Here is a 24,730-nt window from a genome sequence, read left to right as displayed (position 1 = left end):
CCCCGGCCCCCAGCCCCCCCCCTCACCTGTTGGTGGTGAACACGCAAAGTCATTAAAACAGACCTTTGTGGTAAATGTATTCGGATTCTGATACTTTTCTGTGCTCTATTGAGCTTGCCTGGTGCATTTGAGCCTGAAAGGAGGAGCAGATGGGTAGGGTTTGCTCTTTTGGGATCATTTCATTTTTTCCAATTTGCCAGGAAAGCTTATATTTGAATCTTGTATACAAACACCATTTCAACACATGCTTTAAAGGAAGACAAGTACCTTCATAAAGACTACTTCTCTGGAAACGGAGGGTCTTGGAGGAGGCATGAAATATTGACAGTACACAACATTTTAGGCAAAAGTAGTGTTTAAGCTTCATACTGAATTTATTTTTGTTTTTAATGATGCTCCAATACCAACAATAATTGAGGACTCATCATATCCAGGGCTAGGCCTACTTCTACTGTGTGAATGGAAGTGTGATAACAGACACATTCTGGTCCAGCTGTTGCATGCAGAAACCTTGCTCTGTGCGGCCATTTGAATTATTTAAGAACTTACAAGCAAAAGGGTTAAGCAAATAGCATCCCTCCATGCATTTGGGCCGTGTGCCAAAATGATCGATAGGACTGTAATCATAGTTAGTGATGAGAGAGTTGAAAGAGGAGAGGGGCGACTTTGATAGATGGAGGATTGTTGGAGTGGAGTATCTTTGAAAGATGAGTGATGGTTGAAGGGGAGTATTTTTGAAAGATGAGTGATTGTTAGAGAGGAGTATATTTGAAAGAGGGTGGTTGTTGGTGAGGAGTATTTTTGTAAGAGGGTGGTTGTTGGAGAGGAGTATCTTTGAAAGAGGGGTGATAGTTACAGAGGAGTATCTTTGAAAGACAGGTGATAGTTACAGAGGAGTATCTTTGAAAGAGGGGTGATACTTACAGAGGAGTATCTTTGAAAGAGGGGTGATACTTACAGAGGAGTATCTTTGAAAGACAGGCGATAGTTACAGGGGAGTATCTTTGAAAGAGGGGTTATTGTTGGCGGGCATTTGGCGGGATAGTCAGAGACTGAGAGAGTTAAACTTCCGAAAGTAGGCGTATCTGAGGTGACGTCGGCATAGAACTCTGAGGGATCTGAGTCGTTAGGGAATGGTTAACATGGTAAGCGTGGGTGTAACGCATGCCCCAGGACCGTGGTGTCGGTGCGTTATCTCAGAGTGTAGCACAGAGAGGGGGAGCGACCCAGGCTCAGATGACTAAATTATAACCTGGGGTGTGAGGGCAGCCATTTTAATCAAAAAGAGTGCTGACCCAGGACCCCGTTAAGTGCTTTTATATTAGTTTATGCCATTTTGTTTGTGTGCATCAACTGTGCTTCTCCATGAAAGCCTGTGACCTGTGCCATGAATCCTGCACAGACATGTTGAGACTGGCATTCAGGCCATTTGTCCGTGTGTGACGTTTCGTTGAATTATAAACAAATGTGATAATGTATTGAACATGTACGCTTTTGCTCATGGAAAATTGACAGAAACCATTCAAACGGACCTTTACATACTGTAGTGTACGTCTTCCTATTTTGTTCTGTCTATATTGCTGAACGTCTTAGAGAACTCTTATCCTAATCGTATCTTCTTTCATTTTTCCTCTATAGCCCAGGGTCCACACTTGCTCTGGCAGTGACTTTATTTACTGTGTGTCTTTAGAGCGGTAATTGGAATTGTACTTGCCGGGTTGGTCAATTACCACGTCCGATCAGATTCCTAATTGCATTTGCATTTGTATTGTTTGGGAAAATATGCTATTAATTAATTACCCCCCCACCCCCAAACTGCCTCTCCGTATTCGAGTCTCTTTAAAATCTGCCACAGTAAATTAACATTTTAATATGCTGTAGTGGGGTTTGTTTGCACAGTTAATCAGTGACCTTATTGGACATGACAGCTGTAAATTGGTCTCGATGCCTGGACGTGGTTTCAGGCCTTTTAAACATGTTGCCTTTTGAAGCCAGGCTGGTTTTTTTTTCTTAATAAAATATGACTTTCAAACCCATTCGACTGATGCCTGCAGGTCCCCTTCAACAGCAGCCAATCCCAGTTCCCACAAACAGTCCTTAGTCCTTCGAGTTACCCACTGATCTTTGACCCTCAGGCTTCACAAAGGTCAGGGGTCAAAGGTTATCGATCCAGCAGGAAAGGGTGCTGGCTGTTTATGGTCTCTGATCTTCTTATCTGCATTTACTGACTGTTAGCTGTGGCTAGTTACTGTTAGGACTGTAAACTGGTGTACGGAAATAGTGTTTTTAGTGAATGTCTTGTCAAATTTGCTCAGGTATACATGACAAACAATCGCTGAGTTCAATCAATGTGTTTTTGAGAGGTGCATTATCAGGTCACTGCAGATAACTAAAGTAAATCTCCAGCTGTATAAAATGGTGCTATGATGCTATGACCGAAATGCAAAGTAAAGCCGAGTAAGTTGCTCTGGAGGACGTAATGTGATGGTGGCAATGCGCTCCCGCGACAGATAACTGCAGCGACCTGAACTCGGAGCTGCAGCGGGTGCTCATGGGTCTGGAGAGCGTGGTGTGCGGACGCAAGAAGAGCACGTGCAGCCTGTCGGTGGCCGAGGTGGACCGCCACATCGAGCAGCTCACCACCGCCAGCGAGCACTGCGACCTGGCCATCAAGGTAACCGCCATAACAACGAGCTTCTCTTACTTAGCACATCTCATACATAACGTGTGGCTCAAAGCGCTTTACGTTCGGCATTAAAATCAAAGCAATTACGAAGAATTCTACAGACCAGACGTTGAAGGATGTGTCTAACCGACCGGTTTGATAGAAACACGCAAGAGCTTTGGGCCGATCTGGCATCCTGACGCTGGGCACTGCAGTAATTACTGCATGACTGCTGCAATCCGCTGAGTAATCGAGAAGCATGAAGCATATGCCCCCCCCGCACTAAAGATAATGAGCAGCAGAGCCTGCCTGCTGACTGTGCTGGAGCCACTCCCCCCCCCCCCCCCCCCCCCCCCCCGTCCTTCTCCTTCCTCCAGTTCCCTGCAAGCACAGGCAGGCCCTGGCACTCTCCTACGGAGCCGGAATGGCGGCATTGTCCTCATTATCAGAGGCCTTTTGGCCCCGGGTCCATCACATCCCCTGCTGTCTGTAATCCACGGCTTTCTGGGACGAGAAAACGACCGTTGCGCCGACTCTCGAGGAGGAGGATTATTGGGGAGCCAGAGGGGTTTGCCAAAAACTTTTTTTTAAATAAAATAAAAAACACCTTTTTTCCTGAGCGGACGGAGTGCAGTATTTTCAGGGTAAGCGGTACATGAAAGCGCAGCGCATTCTTATTATCAGGCATTGAGCCGACTGTCACTCACAACCCAAGCCATTTCTGCATTCCTGCATTACAACGCCCAGAAGCCGCGTTGAGCAGGATGGGTAACCGGTGCCGTGGTGTCCCGGATCCCGGACGAGCCCCCACTATCCGCACACGGCAGGGCAGCGCAGTGGTGACAGATCTAGCCCTGTTAGCCTGAGTCTGCAGGTTTGATTCCCAGCAGTGGGGCACTGCTGTCGTACCCTTGGGCCAAGTGCTAAATCTGACTCATTACTGGCTCAGTCAGCTGTGGTGTAAAGAAATAAAAATAAGGATTTTATGTAAAAATGTAAGGATGTATGTTGTGTATGTATGTATGTTGCTTTGCATAGGAGCCTCTGCTAAATGCATGGTAATATAAATGGAGCCATAGGAAGATCTGGAATCATGACTATCCCTGTCGTTCAGCTTGTATCTGCCTTGAGGAAGAGTTTATGTTTCCCAGGACTAAGTGTTCGATGGGAATGTCCACCGTTCCCTCGATGTGAGGTGGGGAACTTCTTCATTAAGCAGGTAAATTAGGCATTGCTGGCTGCTGGGCTTTACCAGATTCCTCTGAAGAGTTTACGACTTCACCATATTTACTTTTTTCCACTTAAATAAGCATTGAAGCGGAGTGGTTTTTTTAAACAGCGAGGACAGTGGGGGGTTATGAGGGTGATGAATGCGGATGTGGGCTAATGGAGATGGGGGCCTGGCTTTGGGCCATCTCCAAGCTCAGTAAAATCCAGTGAATTATGTTTCCTAACGGAGAGGCTTTTAAAGCGACATCGCCAAGGATCTGAGCCAAATCTCATCCCCGCTGACAAGTTCTGCGAAAAAGATGGCTGAACTCGAATGATTTGCGATTCTTTGAATTCTGTCACATAAAACTGACACGCTGTATCTGTTACCGGAAGGCGTTCTTTGAGACGGATCACTCACAGTGATTAATCTCCATTACTGGACTGCCAACATCAGGAAAATGTATTCTGTCGATGTGAAGAGGAGAGTTACTTGCAGGTTTGATTCTCAAATGGAGCACTGTCTCTGTGGTTGTGGGCTGTTTAACCTGAGCTGTTGTCTTTAGTATCTGGCTGCAGAAATGGACTCAGTTCAGGAGAATGCGCAAACTTTAAAAACTGCTCGGGACAAGAGCGGCCATTACGCTCATGAATGTGGAGGTAGATGTGATGTGTCATCTGCATTTACGAGAGTGGGTGACCACATTTCTTCAGGACCAGAACATTGCAGGTATTCGACCAAAGTGGCAGAAAATGTCACATAATCACAGACCGACTATGCCTGGGGTGTCCGATCTTATCCAGAAAGGGCCGGTGTGTGTGCAGGTTGTTGTTTTAGCACAGGACTAAGACAGCTGATTCTACTCATCAAGGTCTTGATTAAATACCATGATTAGTTCATTAGTATAATCAGGTGTGTTACTGCTGGGCTAAAACAAAAACCTGCACCCACGCCGGCCCTTTTAGGATAAGATTGGACACCACCGGACTATGCGGTCACCCAGACTGTGATCGAGACTTTAATGGGCAGCGTCCTTTTGCCATGTGCATACTGCCATACCTTCTACATGCTGGTCTTTGCTGTACACCTGCACTGTTCATAGTGCCATTCTGCATTCAACCAAAACCTCAGCACTACTCACATCCTTCTGACAAAACTACGGTGTTGACCCTGTTGGGTTGAGAATGAAAAATCCACCCCTGTCTAATAACAAAGACACAACCCAGTCTGGAAAACAGTTCACACCGGATCCAATTATAGGATCGTTATTTCTGCAGAAAGAGCATGTCTGCTGTCTGAGTCAACACCGCGCTAAAAAAAGGATTATCTACAGCAATCCTTTATACCCCGTATGACGGACAGGGTGAACTGCAGTTTCAAGGACAAGCATCTCATTTTCCACAAGAATGTATGACTTGCTCTCGTCCTCCCTTTTTGTAATGTTTATGGAGGCCTGTAGGAGTTGGAGCTTCCTGGCCTGTGCCATATTAGTATCTGGCTCACACGTCGGTTTCTCCCTCGCCCCCCTTCAACCCAGAACCAGCACTGTGATTAATCTCTGAACTCTTCCCTCTGTTACCGTCTTTCTGTTCCTCTGGCTGTCTCATCTCTGTTACGGCAAGTTTCCTGTGTCCCTGCCCTCGGTCTGCTGCGCCCCTCTGTTATTTGTCGTTTGAGTTTTGATCCGCACCTCCCATCCCATATGTCCACAGGACCCAGAGAGGCTTGTTTGTAAACCGAGAGGCTGAAGGCTGTCCAGACGTTGGAGAAATGTTGTGCTCTTGACACCTTTAGACAGTTTTTCTCCGGGTATGTCCTGAGGGTGTAATATATGTGCTGTGTATCGTGAACACGGTGGTCCATCCTCTCGCCCCGCAGACGGTGGAGGAGATCGAGGGCGCTCTGGGGCGCGACTTCTACCCCAGCCTGTCGGAGGAGCGTCTGCGCTGGGAGAAGGAGCTGGCGGGCCTGAGAGAAGAGAACGATGGCCTGACCGCCATGCTCTGCAGCAAGGAGGAGGACCTGAACCGCACCAAAGCCGCCATGAACGGCATCCGTGAGGAACGCGACCGACTCCGCCGTCGGGTGAGCCTTGCCCCGTCGCCTCTCTCCCCAAACCTGTCTGCGTGGAGCGCCAACGTGTTCCTGTTACCGCTCAGCCTGGTCATTACCTCCTGTTCCCTGTGTAAATACCAGCTACTTACGTGTAACTATTAGGTCAATATTTAGATTTCAGTGGTGCTATGAAACAAAGTCAGTGTGTGCCATGAAACAAATGTACTATGGAAATACATTTTACGGTACATTTCATCGTACTTGCCGAATAGTTACACATAAGTAGCTGGTAGAAATACCATGTAATTAACGGGCTGTAACATAAAGCGTCGCCAACCATGTACTGTATGTACAGAATCTTTAGGCTTGCCTGATGCTCAGTTCTGTGCTTTTACCATTGAAAGTCTCTCTACTGTTCAGACCAAAACTACACAAAATTACAAAATTAATTTCATGTCTATTCATAAGGGGCTTGGCTGAGCACAATACTGTGATCACCAGGGATCATCAAATCAAAATCACGGTCCCCGAGGGCCGAGAACCGCTGCTTTTCCAGGAGTGAAGACCAGTCTGGCAAATCGGCAGTACTAATTGTTCAATAAATTACCCGGGTTAAAAAAATACAAAAAAAAACCTGGGATGGATTTGGATTTGAGGGGCCAGATTTGATGATCCCTGCTCTGTATTGTAGTATAGTCCAGGGGGGGCCCCTGCAGTTATGATGCAGAGTATCTGCTGAGTGTAGAGTCTGTGCCACTATCCCGCCCCGATCAGCTCTCCTCCTGCCACCATTTTGCCCTCCCTCCCAGGTTCCCATCATGTCGAGCGCTTAACCTGGCTGACTCGTCTGATGCCTGTCGGGGTGGAAGCGTTTAGTTTCCCTTCTCTCCGTGCCGAGGCTCTTGGCGGTTTTATAGAAAGCTGTAAGCAGCTGGCCTGTGCCCGTCTGGGGTCTGTGTTGAGTGTTGGCATTGCACAAGTCGCCTGTTCAGCAAATCCCGTGAGAGACACTGGCCCATCAGAAGGAAATCGGCCCTTATCATGAAAGTTTTTTTTTGGACAGCTCGAACCTTAATATCCTTAATGGCTTCGGTTCATTTGTCGAAACCACAGATTCTGTACAAGCCCGTAAATCTTGTCTCACTACTGTTCCAAGGGGTTTGTCCAAGTGCTGTGTTTCTGTATTGCAGTATAGTCCTGGTACCAACCAGAACTTTCTGTAGTTATGAAGCGGGCAGGCCTGAACCAGCCACCTGCTACGGCATGTGTCTGGTGAGTCTAAAGAATGGGAACGCTGCAGTCTTGCTGTATAAAGTGCAGTTGCTCAGATCCAGCAGGAGCTCTTCGACCGACGCAGTGACCGCAGCAGGAACACGGGGTTGTAATTAGCATGGCGCTTGGATCTTAGCCTTTCAGTTTGTGGACAGTATGTACGAATATAGACATGCGCTTTGGTGTGTCACTCAAACCGCTGTCAGAACGTAGCGGCGCTCGCGATCGCGAGGGATTTATTTCCGCTCGGAGGAAGAAAAACACCAGCGCCGCGTCCATCTGGCAGAGAGCGACAGGACGTCCCCGCAGGCTTCATTTTGGAACCGGAGCCCATTTGACAGAGCGAAAATAAGCCGGACTGGGCCGGATCGATATGCCTGCCGCTTTTAGACGCATAATCAGATCCCGTGTTCTCCTCTGGCTCTCAGAGGCCGGTTAGCGCTGTAATGGAATTAGCGCACAGAGACTGAGTTATGATGGAGGCTCTGGGTCTGTGAGCGTGGCAGTGGAGAGGGCTTTGGAGGTTCTCTCTGCTCTAGGGCTGTGAGCGTGGCAGTGGAGAGGGTTTTGGAGGTTCTCTCTGCTCTGGGGCTGTGAGCGTGGCAGTGGAGAGGGCTTTGGAGGTTCTCTCTGCTCTGGGGCTGTGAGCGTGGCAGTGGAGAGGGCTTTGGAGGTTCTCTCTGCTCTGGGGCTGTGAGCGTGGCAGTGGAGAGGGCTTTGGAGGTTCTCTCTGCTCTGGGGCTGTGAGCGTGGCAGTGGAGAGGGCTTTGGAGGTTCTCTCTGCTCTGGGGCTGTGAGCGTGTCAGTGGAGAGGGCTTTGGAGGTTCTCTCTGCTCTGGGGCTGTGAGCGTGTCAGTGGAGAGGGCTTTGGAGGTTCTCTGCTCTGGAGCTGTGAGCGTGTCAGTGGAGAGGGCTTTGGAGGTTCTCTCTGCTCTAGGGCTGTGAGCGTGGCAGTGGAGAGGGCTTTGGAGGTTCTCTGCTCTGGAGCTGTGAGCGTGTCAGTGGAGAGGGCTTTGGAGGTTCTCTCTGCTCTAGGGCTGTGAGCGTGGCAGTGGAGAGGGCTTTGGAGGTTGTCTCTGCTCTGGGCCGCCTCACCTTTCACCTGACCTGGGCCGTCTGTGTGCAGGAGAATGTCAAACACGGTGTGATGCTCTGTTCTGATTGGACCGTCCTTCTTAAAGGGCACTGAGTGTTATTCTCTGATTGGTTGAATGAATTAATACCTACATGAATCAATGAATGAATACATAGAAGAATTAATGAATGAATACCTACATGAATTCATGAATGAATACATACAAAAATTAATTAATTAATCAATACCTACATGAATCAATGAATGAATACATACAAGAATTAATGAACGGATACCTACATGAATCAATGAATGAATACAAACAAGAATGAATGAATCCGTAAATTATTGAATAAATGAGTAAGCTGAGGAAAGTATTTGGTTGGATGTAACCACACTTCAGTGTTGTCTGATGTCTGCTGGTGAGTAACTCGATTCAGCATTCAAACACATTTCAAAGCTTTGATTAAACTCAGACTCCAAATACAGGCATGACATGTTTGCTTGTAACGGGGAAGTTAGTTTTGAGGTTTTCAGAGAACAATCCTGAAATGGCCCACAGACAGCACACAGACTTCCCTGTGGTCTGGGTCGTGTTGACGTGTGTACACTATGCAGCAGAGTGTGTGGGGTCCATTCAGGAAATGAATTTAAATCAAGTTGAAACTTTGTTGGAGATTTGAGCATTTTTTTTTTTTTGAATTTTATTTAAATGTATTTCCTAAAATGACCCCAATTCTGGTTTCAACTTTAAAGCAGCCCTAAAGCACTAGAGCTTTAACGCTTGGCTCATAGAGGCATTGTTTTGTTTGGGGAAAAGCACATTGACTCCGTTTGTGGTATGTAGGCCATCACAGCGGAGACCTCAGGAAGTCAGTTATGAAATGAATCTGGATTTCTGAGAGAACAGCCAGTCGACCCACTGTCTCTTAATGGGGGTCAGAAATTAGAATAAATGTTTATTGTTTTCCATGGAGCAGTTCTTGACTCTTCTATGGCTCTCACCCAACTGGTTTAGTTGCTGGTTAATATAAAATGTTGGTCCCAAAAGTTTGACAATATCATAGCAGCACTCGACTAAAAAGGGCCTACTGCTCGATGGAGCCGACCCATGAAGGGTTAAACCCATCTGGAGTGATTAGCGGTCTGCCCGTCACATGACCAACTGCACTGAGGGGCAGGCTCTGGCTCTCAAGCCCCGCATGTACACTAGTGAAGTGTACCCTGTAGCACAGTGTATTTTCCTGGGGCAGTGTTCATTTGACTGCTGTGAATGCCTTCAGAAACGGTTATAAAGGTTGAATTTTTTCCAATACCATCATTTCACCACCCAACCCAACTTTTCTCCTGAATGACCCACGGTTTTGGAACCGCCACACCGTCCGGTTGGTACTCCGCCTCGTCGAGACTGCAGTTTTCCCTGCAGGTGAGGCTTTGTCAGTGAGAGCTCTTTTATAGTGGTTAAATAGCAGTGGGTGCTGTGAATTAATCCTCATGGGAAACATGAGATGTTCAGGCTGTGCAGTTCTCCTTTGAAACAGGGAAATTACAGGGATGGCTGAAATTGTATAATTATAGATCTGAGCTGATTCTCCTCTGAACCCATGATTATGTTTTTTCTTTTTTTTTTTGCTGGCCAGAGGGAGAGCTGTGGGCATGTGTGCAGAACCATCACAGTGCGTCCTTTGCCCTTTCCTGAAAAACCAGCCCCTGCCACGAGCCCCGCCCTGGTGATTTAGTGCTCTGCCCCAATGCATCAGGACCCCTGTGCACCAGAGCCCCGCCCCCTGTGCACCAGAGCCCCGCCCCCTGTGCACCAGAGCCCCGCCCCCTGTGCACCAGAGCCCCGCCCCCTGTGCACCAGAGCCCCGCCCCCTGTGCACCAGAACCCCACCCCCTGTGCATTGGAGCCCCGCCCCCTGGGCATTAGAGCCCCGCCCCCTGATTTGAACCTGTGTCGGCCCCATGTAGAATACGGATGTTTATGGCAAAATGTGTTTTTGTTCACCCCTCCTGCTCCCCTTCCTATAATACAGCGATCAATCTCAGGTAATGCCGAATAATATGGTGTCCCAACTTGACAGCGGAATCTAAATCTGATAAAGGATCTAATTAAATGTGGCATTCATTTCAAATGCAGGAAAATTCCAGCCCCGCTGTGATATTATATCCTGCAGTACAACGATCCTTTATTACACCACTCATTGAAGTTTTAGGTGCAAAGAAAGTGATACTCCGACACTTTGCTCTCATAACATCCTGGGTGTGCTTTGGAAGAGCATTACAGTGACAGACGTCTGTTTTCTCTCTGTTTATCTGTAAACACCGGAGACCTGGGAGAGGAGCTGAAACTCCAGTCTGCAGCTGTCTCTGCACGCTGCCTGAGAGCCATGAAAACGGCAGAATACCTTCACGCCTGTGCCGTGTGTCTCGTTTGCGTGTGTAGCAGGGTTAGCTCGTAGCAGTGCTCCCTGATGACATAACCCTCAAATTCAAGAGAACGTCGTTTTTGTCGATTTTGTCTTTAGCTGACTGGTAACACATTCATTCAACAAATCCTTGGACGAGTGAGAGGCTGTGATTCAAATCTCACCTCAGGCAAAAATCTCTCGCCCATTACACGTGGACGCCTCCTGAACTCTGCCTTCGTCAGACCTGGGTCAAACGCGTAATCGTTTTGGATTCAAATACTTTTCCATTCTTTACTGAGCTTGTCTGGTGTATTGGAACCTATTAAATACCCTCAAAAAGTGCAAACCCCACCTTCTGGTCCTCTTGGTTGGCTCAGTTGCACCAGGCAAGATTAATCGAGCACAGAACAGTATTTGAATCTAAAACAATGACGTATTTGACCCAGGTCTTTGCTGCCTGTGCCCTTCATGGTGCAATGCAACAGCCGAGAGTAAAGACCACTCCGATGGCAATGGCAGCTGCTCTAGCTGTGTGTCTGCATCATGTGACATGGCAGCATCTGGCTGAGGCACTGCATGCACAGAGAGGGCACTGCAGGAATCCACACATGCGCTCTGACACTTGCACATAGGTACAGAAATTCTGAATGCGTGTGTGGGCAGATGTGTGCCCACACATTTGCCCACACCCTGGGTGTGTCAAGATTTCCCTGAGCAGGACCCCTAACCCCCAATTCCAGGCTCTGAATGTGTGTATGGTCAGAGATTTCAGGGGGTACTGGGTAATGAGTGGGGCCCCGAATGCGTGTGTGGTCAGATTTGGGAGGGGTAATGCGTGGGGCTCTGAATGCGTGTGGGGTCAGATTTGGGAGGGGTAATGCGTGGGGCTCTGAATGCGTGTGTGGTCAGATTTGGGAGGGGTAATGCATGGGGCTGTCAGCAGGTGCGGGAGCTCCAGACCCGGCTGCAGAGTGTACAGGCCACAGGCCCCTCCAGCCCCGGGAGACTCACCCCCGCCAGCCGGCCCATCAACCCCAGCACCGGGGAGCTCAGCACCAGCAGCAGCAGCAACGACATCCCTGTGGCCAAGGTGGGGCTCGCTCTGTCTGCACACATACACACACACACACACACACACACACACACACACATATACGCACACCTATACGCACACATACACATACGCACACCTATACGCGCACCTATACGCACACCTATACGCACACATATACATACACATATACACACACACACACACACACACACACACACACACACACATACGCACACCTATACGCACACATACATATACGCACACCTATACGCACACCTATACGCACACATATATACACACACACACACACATATACACACATATACATATACACACACACGCACATATACGCACACCTATACCCACACATATACACACACATATACACACACACACACACATACGCACAGTATTCACACACATACACACACACTTATACACACATATACTCAGTATACAGACATACACACACACACACACACACACACACATACACAAATTCACACAAATACACACATGTACACACATACACAAATTCACACATACACACACATATTCACACGTATACATACACAAATTCACACATGTACACACAGTATACAAACATGTATACACAAATACACACATACGCATATACTCAGACAACACACACACACACACACACACGCACACATACATACATGCCAAAAGAACACGCGTACATACACACACGTTCTCACCCATGCATGCACACACATGCGCACACACTCAGCCTTCACTGCTCTGACGTGCCATGCGCTCCTCTTTATGTCCTGTCTGTGTTCTGTCAGGTGGCTGAGCGGGTCAAACTCTCCAAAACCCGGTCCGAGTCCTCATCCACCGAGAGGCCCGTCCTGGGCTCTGAGATCAGCAGCATCGGGGTAAGAGCTGCAGGAACCAGCACTGCTGAACGAGGGAGGGAGGGAGAGAGGGAGGGAGAGAGAGAGAGCAAGGGTGGGAGATGGAGAGAAAGAGGGAGAGAGGGAGAGTGGAAGGAAGAGAGATGGAGAGAGAGCGAGATGTAGAAAGGGAGTGGTAGAGAGAGAGCACTCCTCTCTGAAGCAGGGGATATTAATAGCTCCAGTATCTCTCTGCCAGAAGGGGGGGGGGGGTAGGAACCTGTCACTCAGCCATCTCTGAACCGCTCTCTCCTGGCTGCTTTCCAAAGACGGCCATCTCTGACACGTAAGGTCACCCCTTCCTTCAGCAGCCACTCCGACATAAAGAAATGAGGCGCGGACATTTTCTCCCAGGCAGGAACGATGATTAGCCAAATCAGCAGCCGGCCGGCCGTCTGCAGCAGCTCACTCTCATCCTCTCAACCACTCTCTTCTTTCTCTTCCTTCCTCGTTCCCTCTTTCTTCTCCTCTTTTTTTTGGAGAGGCGAATGTTACGCGAGGCCCACGCTTCTCATCGAACGTCTCGGCGTGAAAGAAGATCGATCGTAACGATTCGGATGCTGTTTTCCTTTTTAACGGAAAGCCAGGCTCGCGGCTGCGGTGGTAATGCCTCCTGTAAAAGGAAGTGCAGACAGCCAGAATTCCAGCGAGACCTGCCAGAGACTGGTTATGTAAGCACTGAAAAGTCATTGCGTTCAAAAACCCCCCTCCCACCCCAAACCTCCCACAGGTAGAGTCTGCTGCAGTGGTGTCGAGTCGCCCTCAGAGCTGTTTCCTACTTCTCTCTCCCCTTCAATGATTCCTTCTTTGTCCCAGCATCTCGGGGGTAGCACTGAACCGTGTGTGCATGTGCGTGTGCGTGCGCTTGCGTGTGCGCGTGTGACTGTCCTTCTGTGTGTGTGTGTGTGTGTGTGAACGCATGGATATACCTGTATGTGTGTGTACAGTATGTGTGTGTGTGTGTGCAGTATGTGTGTGTGTGTGTGCAGGGTGTGTGTGCAGTATGTGTGTGTGTGTGTGCAGTGTGTGTGCGGTATGTATGTGTGTGTGTGTGTGCGGTATGTATGTGTGTGTGTGTGTGCAGTATGTGTGTGAGTGTGAGAGTGTGAGAGTGTGAGAGTGTGAGAGTGTGAGAGTGTGAGAGTGTGAGAGTGTGAGTGTGTGAGTGTGTGAGTGTGTGAGTGTGTGAGTGTGTGAGTGTGTGAGAGTGTGAGAGTGTGAGAGTGTGAGAGTGTGAGAGTGTGAGAGTGTGAGAGTGTGAGTGTACGCGCTTGGACCCCTGCTGAAGTGCTGTCCCTGTTCCCGCAGGTGTCCAGTAATGTAGCAGAGCACCTGGCTCACTCTTTACAGGACTGCTCCAACATCCAGGAGATCTTCCAGACGCTGTACTCACACGGGTCCGCCATCTCCGAGAGCAAGATCCGCGAGTTTGAGGTGGAGACAGAGCGTCTGAACAGGTGCGGCCCATAGAGTTTCACACACATACGCATGCACACGCAAACCTACTCTATACCCACACACACACACACACACACACACACACACACAAACCTACTCTATACCCACACAGACACACACACACACACACACAAACCTACTCTATACCCACACACAGACAGACATACACACACACACACACACACACACACACACACACATACACACACAAACCTACTCTATACCCACACACAGACAGACACACACACACCTGTACACACAAACAGGGTTGCATGTAGGCTTAATACTGCTGAGCCCTAAGGCCTCAATTATCAGCACAATTACCCCCCCTCACTTCTCAGGTTTGTATTTGTGTGGGAAGGTTCAGCACCTGTCTCACGCTGAGCGGATGGGCAGACAAAAGAGCGCTGTTATTGTGCACAGAGTCCTCTGCTCACAGTGATTTTTCCAGAAGCTTCTCTCCAGGAGCGCTGCCTCTCGTCTCCTCCGAGCAAAAGCCCCACCCGCCAGCTGATGAATGAAGCCTCAGTTTGTTCTGCAGGAATATTTATTCAGAGATTAAATATTTATGCAGGCGAGTGCAGGTGAAGGTTTTTTCTTAAATCCAAGGTTTGGAATTAGTGTTTGCTTTCTTTATCCTCTCTCTCGAAAGAGACTTCTATTTGAAGTCAGAACTGAGTCAAGAAAATGAGTGTTTTCACCGCTAATCGTTGACTTACGCAGTGATTTAACTCCACATGAGGTACAAGGGGGGTGATTGATATAGCGTTTCCCAGATATCTGCTTGGTGAAAATCGGAAGTAGGAAGCAAAGATTTGTAGCTTTCCCAAAGTCAGATTTAAGTTTTCAACTTTTAAAAAAGGTTTTATACTTGGAACAGTCAGAACACTCAGTGTTTTATGTCCCTGGTGTTGTGTAAGGCTGTTTCAAAATGCCGAGGAAGGATGAATGGTAAATGGTGTGCATTTATATAGCACTGTACAATTGATGCCTCTCATTCGACCATTCCTACACACACTCGCACACTAACGGCGATTGGCTTCAACTAGCTCGTCGGGAGCATTTAGGGGTGAGGTGTCTTGCTCAGGGACACTTCGACACACCCAGGGTGGGGAATCGAACCGGCAACCCTCTGACGTCCACTCTTACCTCCTGAGCCATGTCGCCCTGTTGCCCTGAGTAAGTTGCAGATCAGTGTGTGTTTTGTGTGTCCGCGGGGTTGTGATTGGTGGCTGCCTGGCGCTGTTGTTGTTCCAGTCGCATCGAGCACCTGAAGTCACAGAACGACCTGCTGACCATCACCCTGGAGGAGTGCAAAAGTAACGCTGAGAGGATGAGCATGCTGGTGGGGAAGTACGAGTCCAACGCCACTGCCCTGAGACTGGCCCTGCAGTACAGGTACACACACACACACTCCAACGCCACCGCCCTGAGACTGGCCCTGCAGTACAGGTACACACACACACACTCCAACGCCACCGCCCTGAGACTGGCCCTGCAGTACCGGTACACACTCACACACTCCAACGCCACCGCCCTGAGACTGGCTGTGCAGTACAGGTACACACTCACACACTCCAACGCTTACGCCCTGAGACTGGCCCTGCAGTACAGGTACACACTCACACACACACACACACACACACACACACACTTATACACACACACACACATACACACGCACACAAACACACACACACATACGGATACACACACACACACACACACACATGCATATACGCACACACACATACACACCCACACCCACACACACGCACACACACACAACATTTTTTATGTTCCATTTCTTTTACTTAAGGCTATAGATGAGAATGTTCTAGTTAAATCCCATCGAAACCGCATATGCACTTCAGCATGCAGTGCAGTATATATTCACTTTTGTGATGGAGGCTGTGGAGACTGGCTGTTTACTTTGATATCGCTTAATGTAGTTGTGATAGAGACTGGCTGTTCACTTTGATATTGCTTAATGTAGTTGTGATAGACACTGGCTGTTCACTTTGATATCGCTTAATGTAGTTGTGATAGAGACTGGCTGTTCACTTTGATATTGCTGAATGTAGTTGTGATAGAGACTGGCTGTTCACGGCATTCAGCTACTTTGAGCAGGTCCAGCTTTCCTAGGGTGCCACCACACACACCAACCGGCCCAGATTTCTCCGGCTTCCCTCGATAACAGAATGCCAGGCAGTTCACAGAGCGTGAAATGGTTCAGGGTTCAACCTTTTCACTGCTCTGTTTTCTACTCTCTCACTCCGGTTTTCTGCCGGCCTCTGGAGAAAAGCGTTTTGAAATGAGGAAAACCTGGGAGAGAAAATCCTCTGTTGATGATTTCCCCCCCAGCATTCAGAAACTCAATTTTTAGCGAGATTGCTTTCCCCCAAGCTCCCGTCTCTTAAAGGTCGTAATGTAACGCTGAGCCCAGCCTCGTTAGGGGGGGCTCTTATGAGTATAATTAGGCAGCATTGGCTCGGGTCAAAGACTCGTCGTGAGACGCCATTCTTTGGGAATGATTTGCATTCCATTACCAGGCTCCGTCTTATCTGCGAGCGAGAGTTATGGAGCCGTTTTGTGCGGGATCTCCACGGAGCTAACGGCCGTAATGAAATAAAACGTCTCCTGTTCAAAGCGCCGAGGCACTCTCGCCCGCCATTCTGATGTTACCGCCTCGTTCTTTAAAGGCAGCTCATTGGCGGTTATGAAATGGAGTTGCAGGAAGGCGGTGGGTAAAACACTGGTGCTTCCTGTGCATTGTCAGTTGACTTTCTCAACAGCATCTTCACCAGCCCTGGGTCAGATATGGAGTTGTTTTGGATTCAAATACTTTTTTATGTTTTTACGTGTTTACTGGGATAATATAACCTATGAAATGCTCTCAAAAAGTGTAAGAGCCTGACTTCTGGTCCTCGTGTTTGGCTCAGGCATGATCAATTGAGCACATAAAAGTATTTTAATCCAAAATGTATTTGTCCCAGGTCTGGTCTTTTCCGGTCTTGGCGCCTCACCATGTTTTGTCCCTGTGTTGCCATGGCTGCATGGCAACACAGCGGGATGATTTATTCTCGTGGCTTATTCATTGGAGGGGTCAGAGGGTATGTTGCTTGTCTGTCGGGCACGGTGCCCCTTGCTCTGTCGTTTGCAGTGAGAGGGGGAGGTGCTTGGCTTTGATTGAGCCTCAGTCTCAGTGAACGTGACACTATGGGGATTGATGGACAGGGCGGGGGAGTGAGGGGAGATTATCTTTCACTCGGGGAGGACCGCCTAAACAGTCGCGCGAACGAGGGCCGTTTTGAAAGAGGAAGAAGGAGAAACGCGGACGTGCGGGGGAGGAATGCGGACGTGCCGCAGAAATGGAATTGGACGCTGCGTTTGTCGCATGGCTGCTCTTTTCCGCTGCATTCTGGGTAATTCTGCGTGGACACGGTCACACGGTCGTTCCTCTGTCGCCTCTCGGCCAGTCTCGGCTTGTCATTGGATTGGAGCCACGACCTCCGAACAAACACGCACACGTCCGTAACACCACCTCCGCCCCGTGTTAGCATTCCACAGTGAAAGAGAGCGGTAATCATTCATTCATAGTGCCCCACCTCGTATACCCCACCAGTTCCACCAAAACACAGTCCTCCAGAGCTGACCTTGGTAGTCCCTCTGTCCTGCCGATTCGCTTTTGCGATTCATAACGAATGTGTGATTGTAGATTACTTCCATCTGTGCATATGTTTGTGTATTTTTGTGTGAAAAATACTTGGGGTTCGCAAGTGAATGGGTGTGTGAGTGAATGGTTGCGCAAACCCTTAGCCCTTACTCCCTCCCTCTCTCTCCCTCTCCCTCTCCCCCTCTCTCTCTCTCTCTCTCTCTCTCTCTCTCTCTCTCCCTCTCCCTCTCCCTCTCCCCCTCCCCCTCTCCCTCTCCCTCTCCCTCTCCCTCTCTCTCTCTCTCCCTCTCTCTCCCTCTCTCTCCCTCTCTCTCTCTCTCTCTCCCTCTCTCTCCCTCTCTCTCTCTCTCTCTCTCTCTCTCTCTCTCTCTCTCTCTCTCTCTCTCTCTCTCTCTCTCTCTCTCCCCCCCCTCTCTCTCTCACAGTGAGCAGTGTATCGAGGCGTACGAGCTGTTGCTCGCCCTGGCGGAGACTGAGCAGGGCGTGGTGCTGGGCCAGTTCCGGGCGGCGGGGGTGGGCACCGTCGGTAAGTACCCGCCCACCCGACACGGACACGCCCCCTTAGGCCGCGCGGCTGCCTCTAATCAGCGCTGGCTTGTCTGTCGGCTCGGCAACCGACCAGTGAACCTGCGTTAACAAACCGGCATCAAAAGAGAGAAAAAAAAAAAAAAAAAACGACCAACCCACACGCACGTCTTCCAGTGTGGACACGACCAGGCGATTCGATGATGAACCTGCCGGCGAGCGCTTTCAGCGTTCTCTCCTCCTCAGCCCTGTACGGAGAGACTCATCCTGCAGTTATTTACGCCTTATTCAGGCTCCACGTCTGTTTTCTCAGCTTCATGAATAAATAAAGGCTAGAATGATGTGGAAAGCATAACAACAGGTAGGGAAAGAGAAGGGTCGGGAACGTTCTCCTCAGGGCCTCGGTATCGATATCTCACACGGTGTTTCCGGTTTGTTCCGGGCTTGTGGTAAGCCAGGCTCGCGTTCCCCGTGGTGGAAGATTAATACTCTGTCCTGTCAGTCTGTTGAGCGGAGGATTTGCCCTCTGCCTCAGATGTCATTACAGTGAAGGCCTGGCTGTGTGTTATGGGCCTTAGTCCTGGCTTTTCATCAGCTCCAGGGTTGAGTTTCCTGTCTGTTGCTTTCCTTGCTAAAGGCCCAGATGGCACTCTTTCACTGGGTGTTGTTTTGGCTCGCTGTGTCTCACTGGGCCTCTTTGGGGCTCCTTTTCTTACTGTGACTCATTGGTCTCATTTGTGTCTCATTGGCTATGTTTGCACTGCAGCTAAATTCTGTTGTCACTCCTAAAAACGGAGTGTGAATGTAGTCTTTTTTTTCTAACTGCCTTGTTGCGTTTTAAGCAGTTGTCCCTTTATGTCTCGCAAAGTGTGCCACTGTGCTGCGGGTGTTCAGTGACCCCTGACCCCTGACCCCTTTGCTTACCCCAGTGGAGCAGGGGGGTGACGAGAGCATCACCCAGGTGCTGAAGAGAGCCCACGACTGCCGCAAGACGGCGGAGAACGCGGCTAAAGACCTGCTGACCCGCCTGGACGGGAGCTGTGGGGCGGCCTTCGCCGTGAGCGTGCAGCCCTGGGAGAGCCTGTCCTCCAACAGCCACACCAGGTGTGTGTGTGTGTGTGTGTGTGTGTGTGTGTGTGTGTGTGTGTGAGTGTGTGAGTGTGTGTGTGTGTGTGTGTGTGTGTGTGTGTGTGTGTGTGAGTGTGTGAATGTGTGAGTGAGTGAGCGAGTGAGCGAGCGAGTGAGCGAGTGAGCGAGTGAAGCGAGCGAGCGAGCGAGCGAGCGTGCGAGCGTGCGAGCGTGCGAGCGTGCGAGCGTGTGCGCGAGTGTGCGCGAGTGTGCGCGAGAGTGCGCGAGAGGCTGCAGCGTTCATTGAATTTCTTTGCATTTTGTTTTCGACATACAGATTATATCTGAATTGCAAGAATTAGGGACGGCTAAAGCCCTGTACGGATCCCCTAACTCTCAAGCAGGAGGGCCAGTCAGAAAGCAGCCTCGGGTTTGCACATTGGTAGCGGAATGGCATGAGCATTCTGTGCTGGGGAGAGCAGGCGTTTATCGGACTGAGATCGGAAATTTAACCATCGGAGATGACCAGCGGCTGAGATATTGTGACCGGGGGCATGTTGTAATTATTTTCCCCGGTGAACTGACAGTGTACCGGGGGGGGGGAGTGTGTAAAATGTCTCTGTGATTAGATGGCCTTCTTTGGAAGAGGGGTGAAATGATGCGCGCACCAATCTGCTTTTTAACAGGAGCTGAATTGCATGCCGCTAATCTCAACAGCTTTTAAAATGGGATCCTGGGAAATTTAAGTAGCTGTGAGAAATGAGACGTGCTTGGTGAAAGTGTACGATGTTGGTTTGGCAAACGCTGCACTTACTTCAGTATAATGTAAGGCAGGCGTTCCTATCTTACCCTGAAAAGTGCCAACGTAGGTTCAGGTTTTCTTTTAGCCCAGCACCAAGACACCTGATTCTATTTTTCTATTTATCTATTTTTTGAGTGAGTGAGTGAGTGAGTGAGTGAGTGAGTGAGTGAGTGAGTGAGTGAGTGAGTGAGTGAGTGAGTGAGTGAGTGAGTGAGTGAGTGAGTGAGTGAGTGAGTGAGTGAGTGAGTGAGTGAGTGAGTGAGTGAGTGAGTGAGTGAGTGAGTGAGTGAGTGAGTGAGTGGAGTGCAACAAGGTAATATTGTTTTCTGGGTTCTACTTCATCTTGGATTCATTTTCCAGATTGTCCACCATTTTGTGGCTCCTTCATTCCAAGGTGTCAGTCATTGTAGCATTGGTAGAATTGTCTCTTCCTAGTGCAGGCTATCTCAGTATCAGGAATCTCCCCTTTATTTGTCAAGTCAGGCAGATCTGGGGAAATTGTCATTGTAATTAATCTATTCATTGAAAGGCAGCCGGTTTAATGTAGAGCGATTTTTCATGCTTCATCTCTCCCTGCTCATAACCTCTACAGGACAAGCTGCTGCTATGTGCGTGTGTCTGTGCGTGTGTACTTTATGCATGCATGCATGCATGTATGTGTGTGTGTGTGTGTGTGTGCGCGTGTGCTTATGTGTGCATCTTTGTCTGTGTGTGTGTGTGCGCGAAGCATGACGCTTCTGATCCAGCCCCGCTGAAAATGTGTGGGATTAAAGTTAATCACTGGAATGCTTCCTATAGACAGCGCAGGAAGCCCGCCACCACATTGTTGGACACGGCTGGGGCTTACAAACAAAGCCAGCCACGCAGTCACCTCACTGGGGCGGCGCGTCATTGAGTGGCTGCTCATCGGTTCTCTTACGCAGCTCCGTTTGAAGGTCGCCCTCTGTGCTTCTTCAGAGACCTCGCAGCACCCGGGTTTGGCCTGGGCTGGAACGATCCCGAGAGAAAACGCTCAGCTTCCTGTCCGTCTCGGGGAGAATGTACGGGACCGTGTCGAACGTCTTTTTCTCTTGAGAGTGTTTGGAAAGGTTTACTGACTTCTCCTCGTTAAACCCGTCGTTAATTACAGCTTGCCGCAGGTGATTGTTAAATGATGAACAAGCGTTCTGAGATGGTGTGTTAACATGTTTATGGGGACATACTGTCAGTAGTAAGGACTTTTCATCCATTATTGAAAGCGTATTTCATGAGAGAAGATTTGGCGACAGCCAGAAATGGTTCCTCAACAAAAAGCAAGACAGTATGTTCTCTAAACTTGTTCCTCACCCTCACACTGATGAAGGACTTAATTTAAAGCATGACACTGAAACTCTCCCAGGCTAATGCAGAATGTTTTCTCAGTGCGTCTCATTGTGGCTTTGAAGATTTGGTTGTGGACGTGTGTGTTATCCGACAGGGTTGTGAGGACGCGTGTGTTATCCGACAGGGTTGTGAGGACGTGTGTGTTATCCGACAGGGTTGTGAGGACGTATGCCTTATCACACCATTCGCGGCAGGCAGTATTGTGCGAGCGTTGTCTGTCTGAGGGAACATTAGCATGGGGGCCAGGAGTGACGTGATGCATTAACCCATCGACGCCCACACCCCACCCAATATTTCTCTCTCTCTCTCCCTCCCTCTCTTCTTCTTTCATCCCACTTTCCAAATATCTCTCTATCCCTCTGTCTCTGGGGTAGATCACATGCTTTTCTGGAGCATTCTCTGGGAGCACTTAACCCTTCTGCCAGTAGCTCTGGGACAGAGGGCAGAGGTCAAAGGTCACACGCTACTGATAGCCCCACTGATTGGGGGGCCTTTTAATGCACTAGAGGGAACTATCTCTGCCTCTACACTCCATCCCCACCCCTACCCCCACAGGAGCTGACCCCGTCCATTACCCTCCTCCTTGCATCTGCTTTCATGTCACTGGATCTCGGACCACAAACCTTCTGTGTTTCAGGGATCAGACTTATGGGGGCACAACGCTTTATCGTCTCGGCAAATGCGCAAATCACATTTCTGCCAGCCTTGTTGACCGAAGGACATAGTAGTGAACCATTCTTGCGCGCGTGTGTGTGTGTGTGTGTGTGTGTGTGTGTGTGCGTGTGCGTGCGTGTGTGTGTGTCTGTCTGTCTGAGATATGGGTCATTGATCAAATGTGTCTGTGAATGCGTGTGCATTCATGTGTATGTGAATGTTTGTGTGTATGTGTGTGGGTTCATATGTGTGCGGGTGCGCATATGTGAGTCTGTCCATATATATGTGTGTGTGTGTGTGTATGTATTGTATGTACAGTGTGTGTGTGTGTGTGTATATATTGTATGTACAGTGTGTGTATATATTGTATGTACAGTGTGTGTATTTATTGTATGTACAGTGTGTGTATATATATATATATATATATCTCACCGCGTGCTCACACGCGTGTCTCCGCAGCACCACCAGCTCGACGGCGAGCAGCTGTGACACAGACTTCAGCAGGGAGGACGAGCAGCGGCTGAAGGACTACATCCAGCAGCTGCGCAACGACCGCGCGGCGGTCAAGCTGACCATGCTGGAGCTGGAGAGCGTCCACATCGACCCGCTGAGCTGTGACCTGAAGCCGCGCGGGGACTCGCAGCGCCTGGACCTGGAGAATGCCGTGCTCATGCAGGAGCTCATGGCCATGAAGGCAAGCTTTTCTCCATTTCCTCCTTTTCGCTTCGTTTTCCTGCTTTTCCTGGCCTCTCCCGATGGGTGGAGTAGAAAAAAAGAGCAAGAAAAAGAAAAGATATTGGAAGTGAGCGATTGTAATGAGCCCTAGAAGTAGACCTCAGCTGACTCCAGCACATTCTGCACACTCAGGACCAGCATGGGCACTGACCTCTGAGTGTGCGGTTTGAGTCAGCTGAAAGCTCCTCCAAGCCTTTTTTTCTGGATTATGAGTTATCTTGCTGCTGTCAGCGCCTCATGGATAGAGTGACATGTTTGTGCACAAGGCCTTTCTTCTGTAACTTTTTTGTTGGATATATATATATATATATACATATATGTCTGGATTGTGAACGCTGCAGGAACTGCTGCCAAAAGAAAGCGTCTCTCCTCGGGTGAAGGGTTTCGCTTGCCTGTGCTGAATAATACATAACTCATACATACATGAATACATGAGTCATGCATGAATCTGAGGCAGGAGGAAGGGGCGATCTTGCTGTGAGAGGCTGTGTGGTTCAGTATGTCTCACTGAGAGAGAGGCTGTGTGGTTCTGCACATTCAGTGTGTCACACTGAGAGAGAGGCTGTGTGGTTCTGCACATTCAGTGTGTCACACTGAGAGAGAGGCTGTGTGGTTCTGCACATTCAGTGTGTCTGCGTCGTTCCCACACTCTCAACAGTTGCAGTTTAACAAAGCAAAATGCTCGATTGGCCGATTTTAATAACATTGGGAGTTTGGGACCTGAAAAACAAATATAACAAATAGTTTTTCATCTAAGTAAAGCTGTTTTTTTGTCAGAATTGGAGCATTTGTCATCATGACAATGGATCCACCCTGAACAGCACAGACACTGAATTGTCTTGGATTCCGTTTCATTATGCTATCCTGAAGCACACCAGTGGGTGTGCTTCAGGATACAATAGGCCTGACACCGTCAGGTCTCCTGCCGAGATATGCAGCACTCAGTTTCAACACTTCAGCCTGTCCCCAGCCTTCATGACTGCTAACCTCCTTCAGCGCTAACCTCCTTCAGCGCTAACCTCCTTTAGCGCTAACCTCCTTTAGCGCTAACCTCCTTCAGCGCTAACCTCCTTCAGCGCTAACCTCCTTTAGCGCTAACCTCCTTTAGCGCTAACCTCCTTTACCGCTAACCTCCTTCAGCGCTAACCTCCTTTACCGCTAACCTCCTTTACCGCTAACCTCCTTTAGTGCTAACCTCCTTCAGCGCTAACCTCCTTCAGCGCTAACCTCCTTTACCGCTAACCTCCTTTACCGCTAACCTCCTTTAGCGCTAACCCTTCATCACGGGGGCCTGACGTTGGGGAGGGAAACTGGAGGTAATACACACAGGTGCTGTGTCTCCTTTTTTAATCAGACCTCCCCATCTTCCTCCGTGGGCGCCCTGTGTGGAGGCCTGTTCAATATTTACCCGTCTTCTGCTGAGACGATAAGAGGTGACCCACCTCTCACGTAATGAGTGAAGAGAGCTGTGTGAGACACAGACAGGGATTGGATTAAGCGACTCTACAGAGTATTAAAGCATTCAAGGTTACTGTACATATGGTGCCAAGATCCGTTCTGGACACAGGGGAGCATAGAGTGATTTAATGTGTCGGATTGAGAGAGCATTGCTGTGTGTGTGTGTGTGCGTGTGCGTGTGCGTGTGTGTTTAGGGGTGTTCTAAGCTTTGTGGGATCATATACATGCGTGTTGCGTGTTATGAGCTCCGTGTGTTGTTAGCTGTGCGTTCAAGGACTGATAACGCTCTTGGAAGTTTACACAGGAAACGGTTTCTGAAAGGTTTTTTTGTAT

The 24,730-nt window shown here is 49.1% G+C and overlaps 1 protein-coding gene across 4 annotated transcripts in view; it reads left to right on the top strand.

Annotated features, from left to right (window-relative positions):
- The window catches only part of mcc (MCC regulator of WNT signaling pathway), an 87,227-nt gene that overhangs the window by 50,333 nt on the left and 12,164 nt on the right, over positions 1-24,730 (top strand). For all 4 annotated transcript variants that reach the window (XM_061263655.1, XM_061263654.1, XM_061263658.1 and 1 more), the window contains 9 exons: positions 2,511-2,674; positions 5,754-5,960; positions 11,632-11,778; positions 12,552-12,641; positions 13,968-14,116; positions 15,375-15,515; positions 18,219-18,319; positions 19,248-19,422; positions 22,664-22,898. In XM_061263655.1, the coding sequence (XP_061119639.1) occupies positions 2,511-2,674; positions 5,754-5,960; positions 11,632-11,778; positions 12,552-12,641; positions 13,968-14,116; positions 15,375-15,515; positions 18,219-18,319; positions 19,248-19,422; positions 22,664-22,898 (1,409 nt within the window). The remainder of the gene's footprint in view (positions 1-2,510; positions 2,675-5,753; positions 5,961-11,631; positions 11,779-12,551; positions 12,642-13,967; positions 14,117-15,374; positions 15,516-18,218; positions 18,320-19,247; positions 19,423-22,663; positions 22,899-24,730) is intronic.

Source organism: Conger conger, chromosome 12, assembly GCF_963514075.1.
Source record: "Conger conger chromosome 12, fConCon1.1, whole genome shotgun sequence".
Taxonomy (NCBI): domain Eukaryota; kingdom Metazoa; phylum Chordata; class Actinopteri; order Anguilliformes; family Congridae; genus Conger; species Conger conger.
This window is presented reverse-complemented; position numbering and strand designations above follow the sequence as displayed.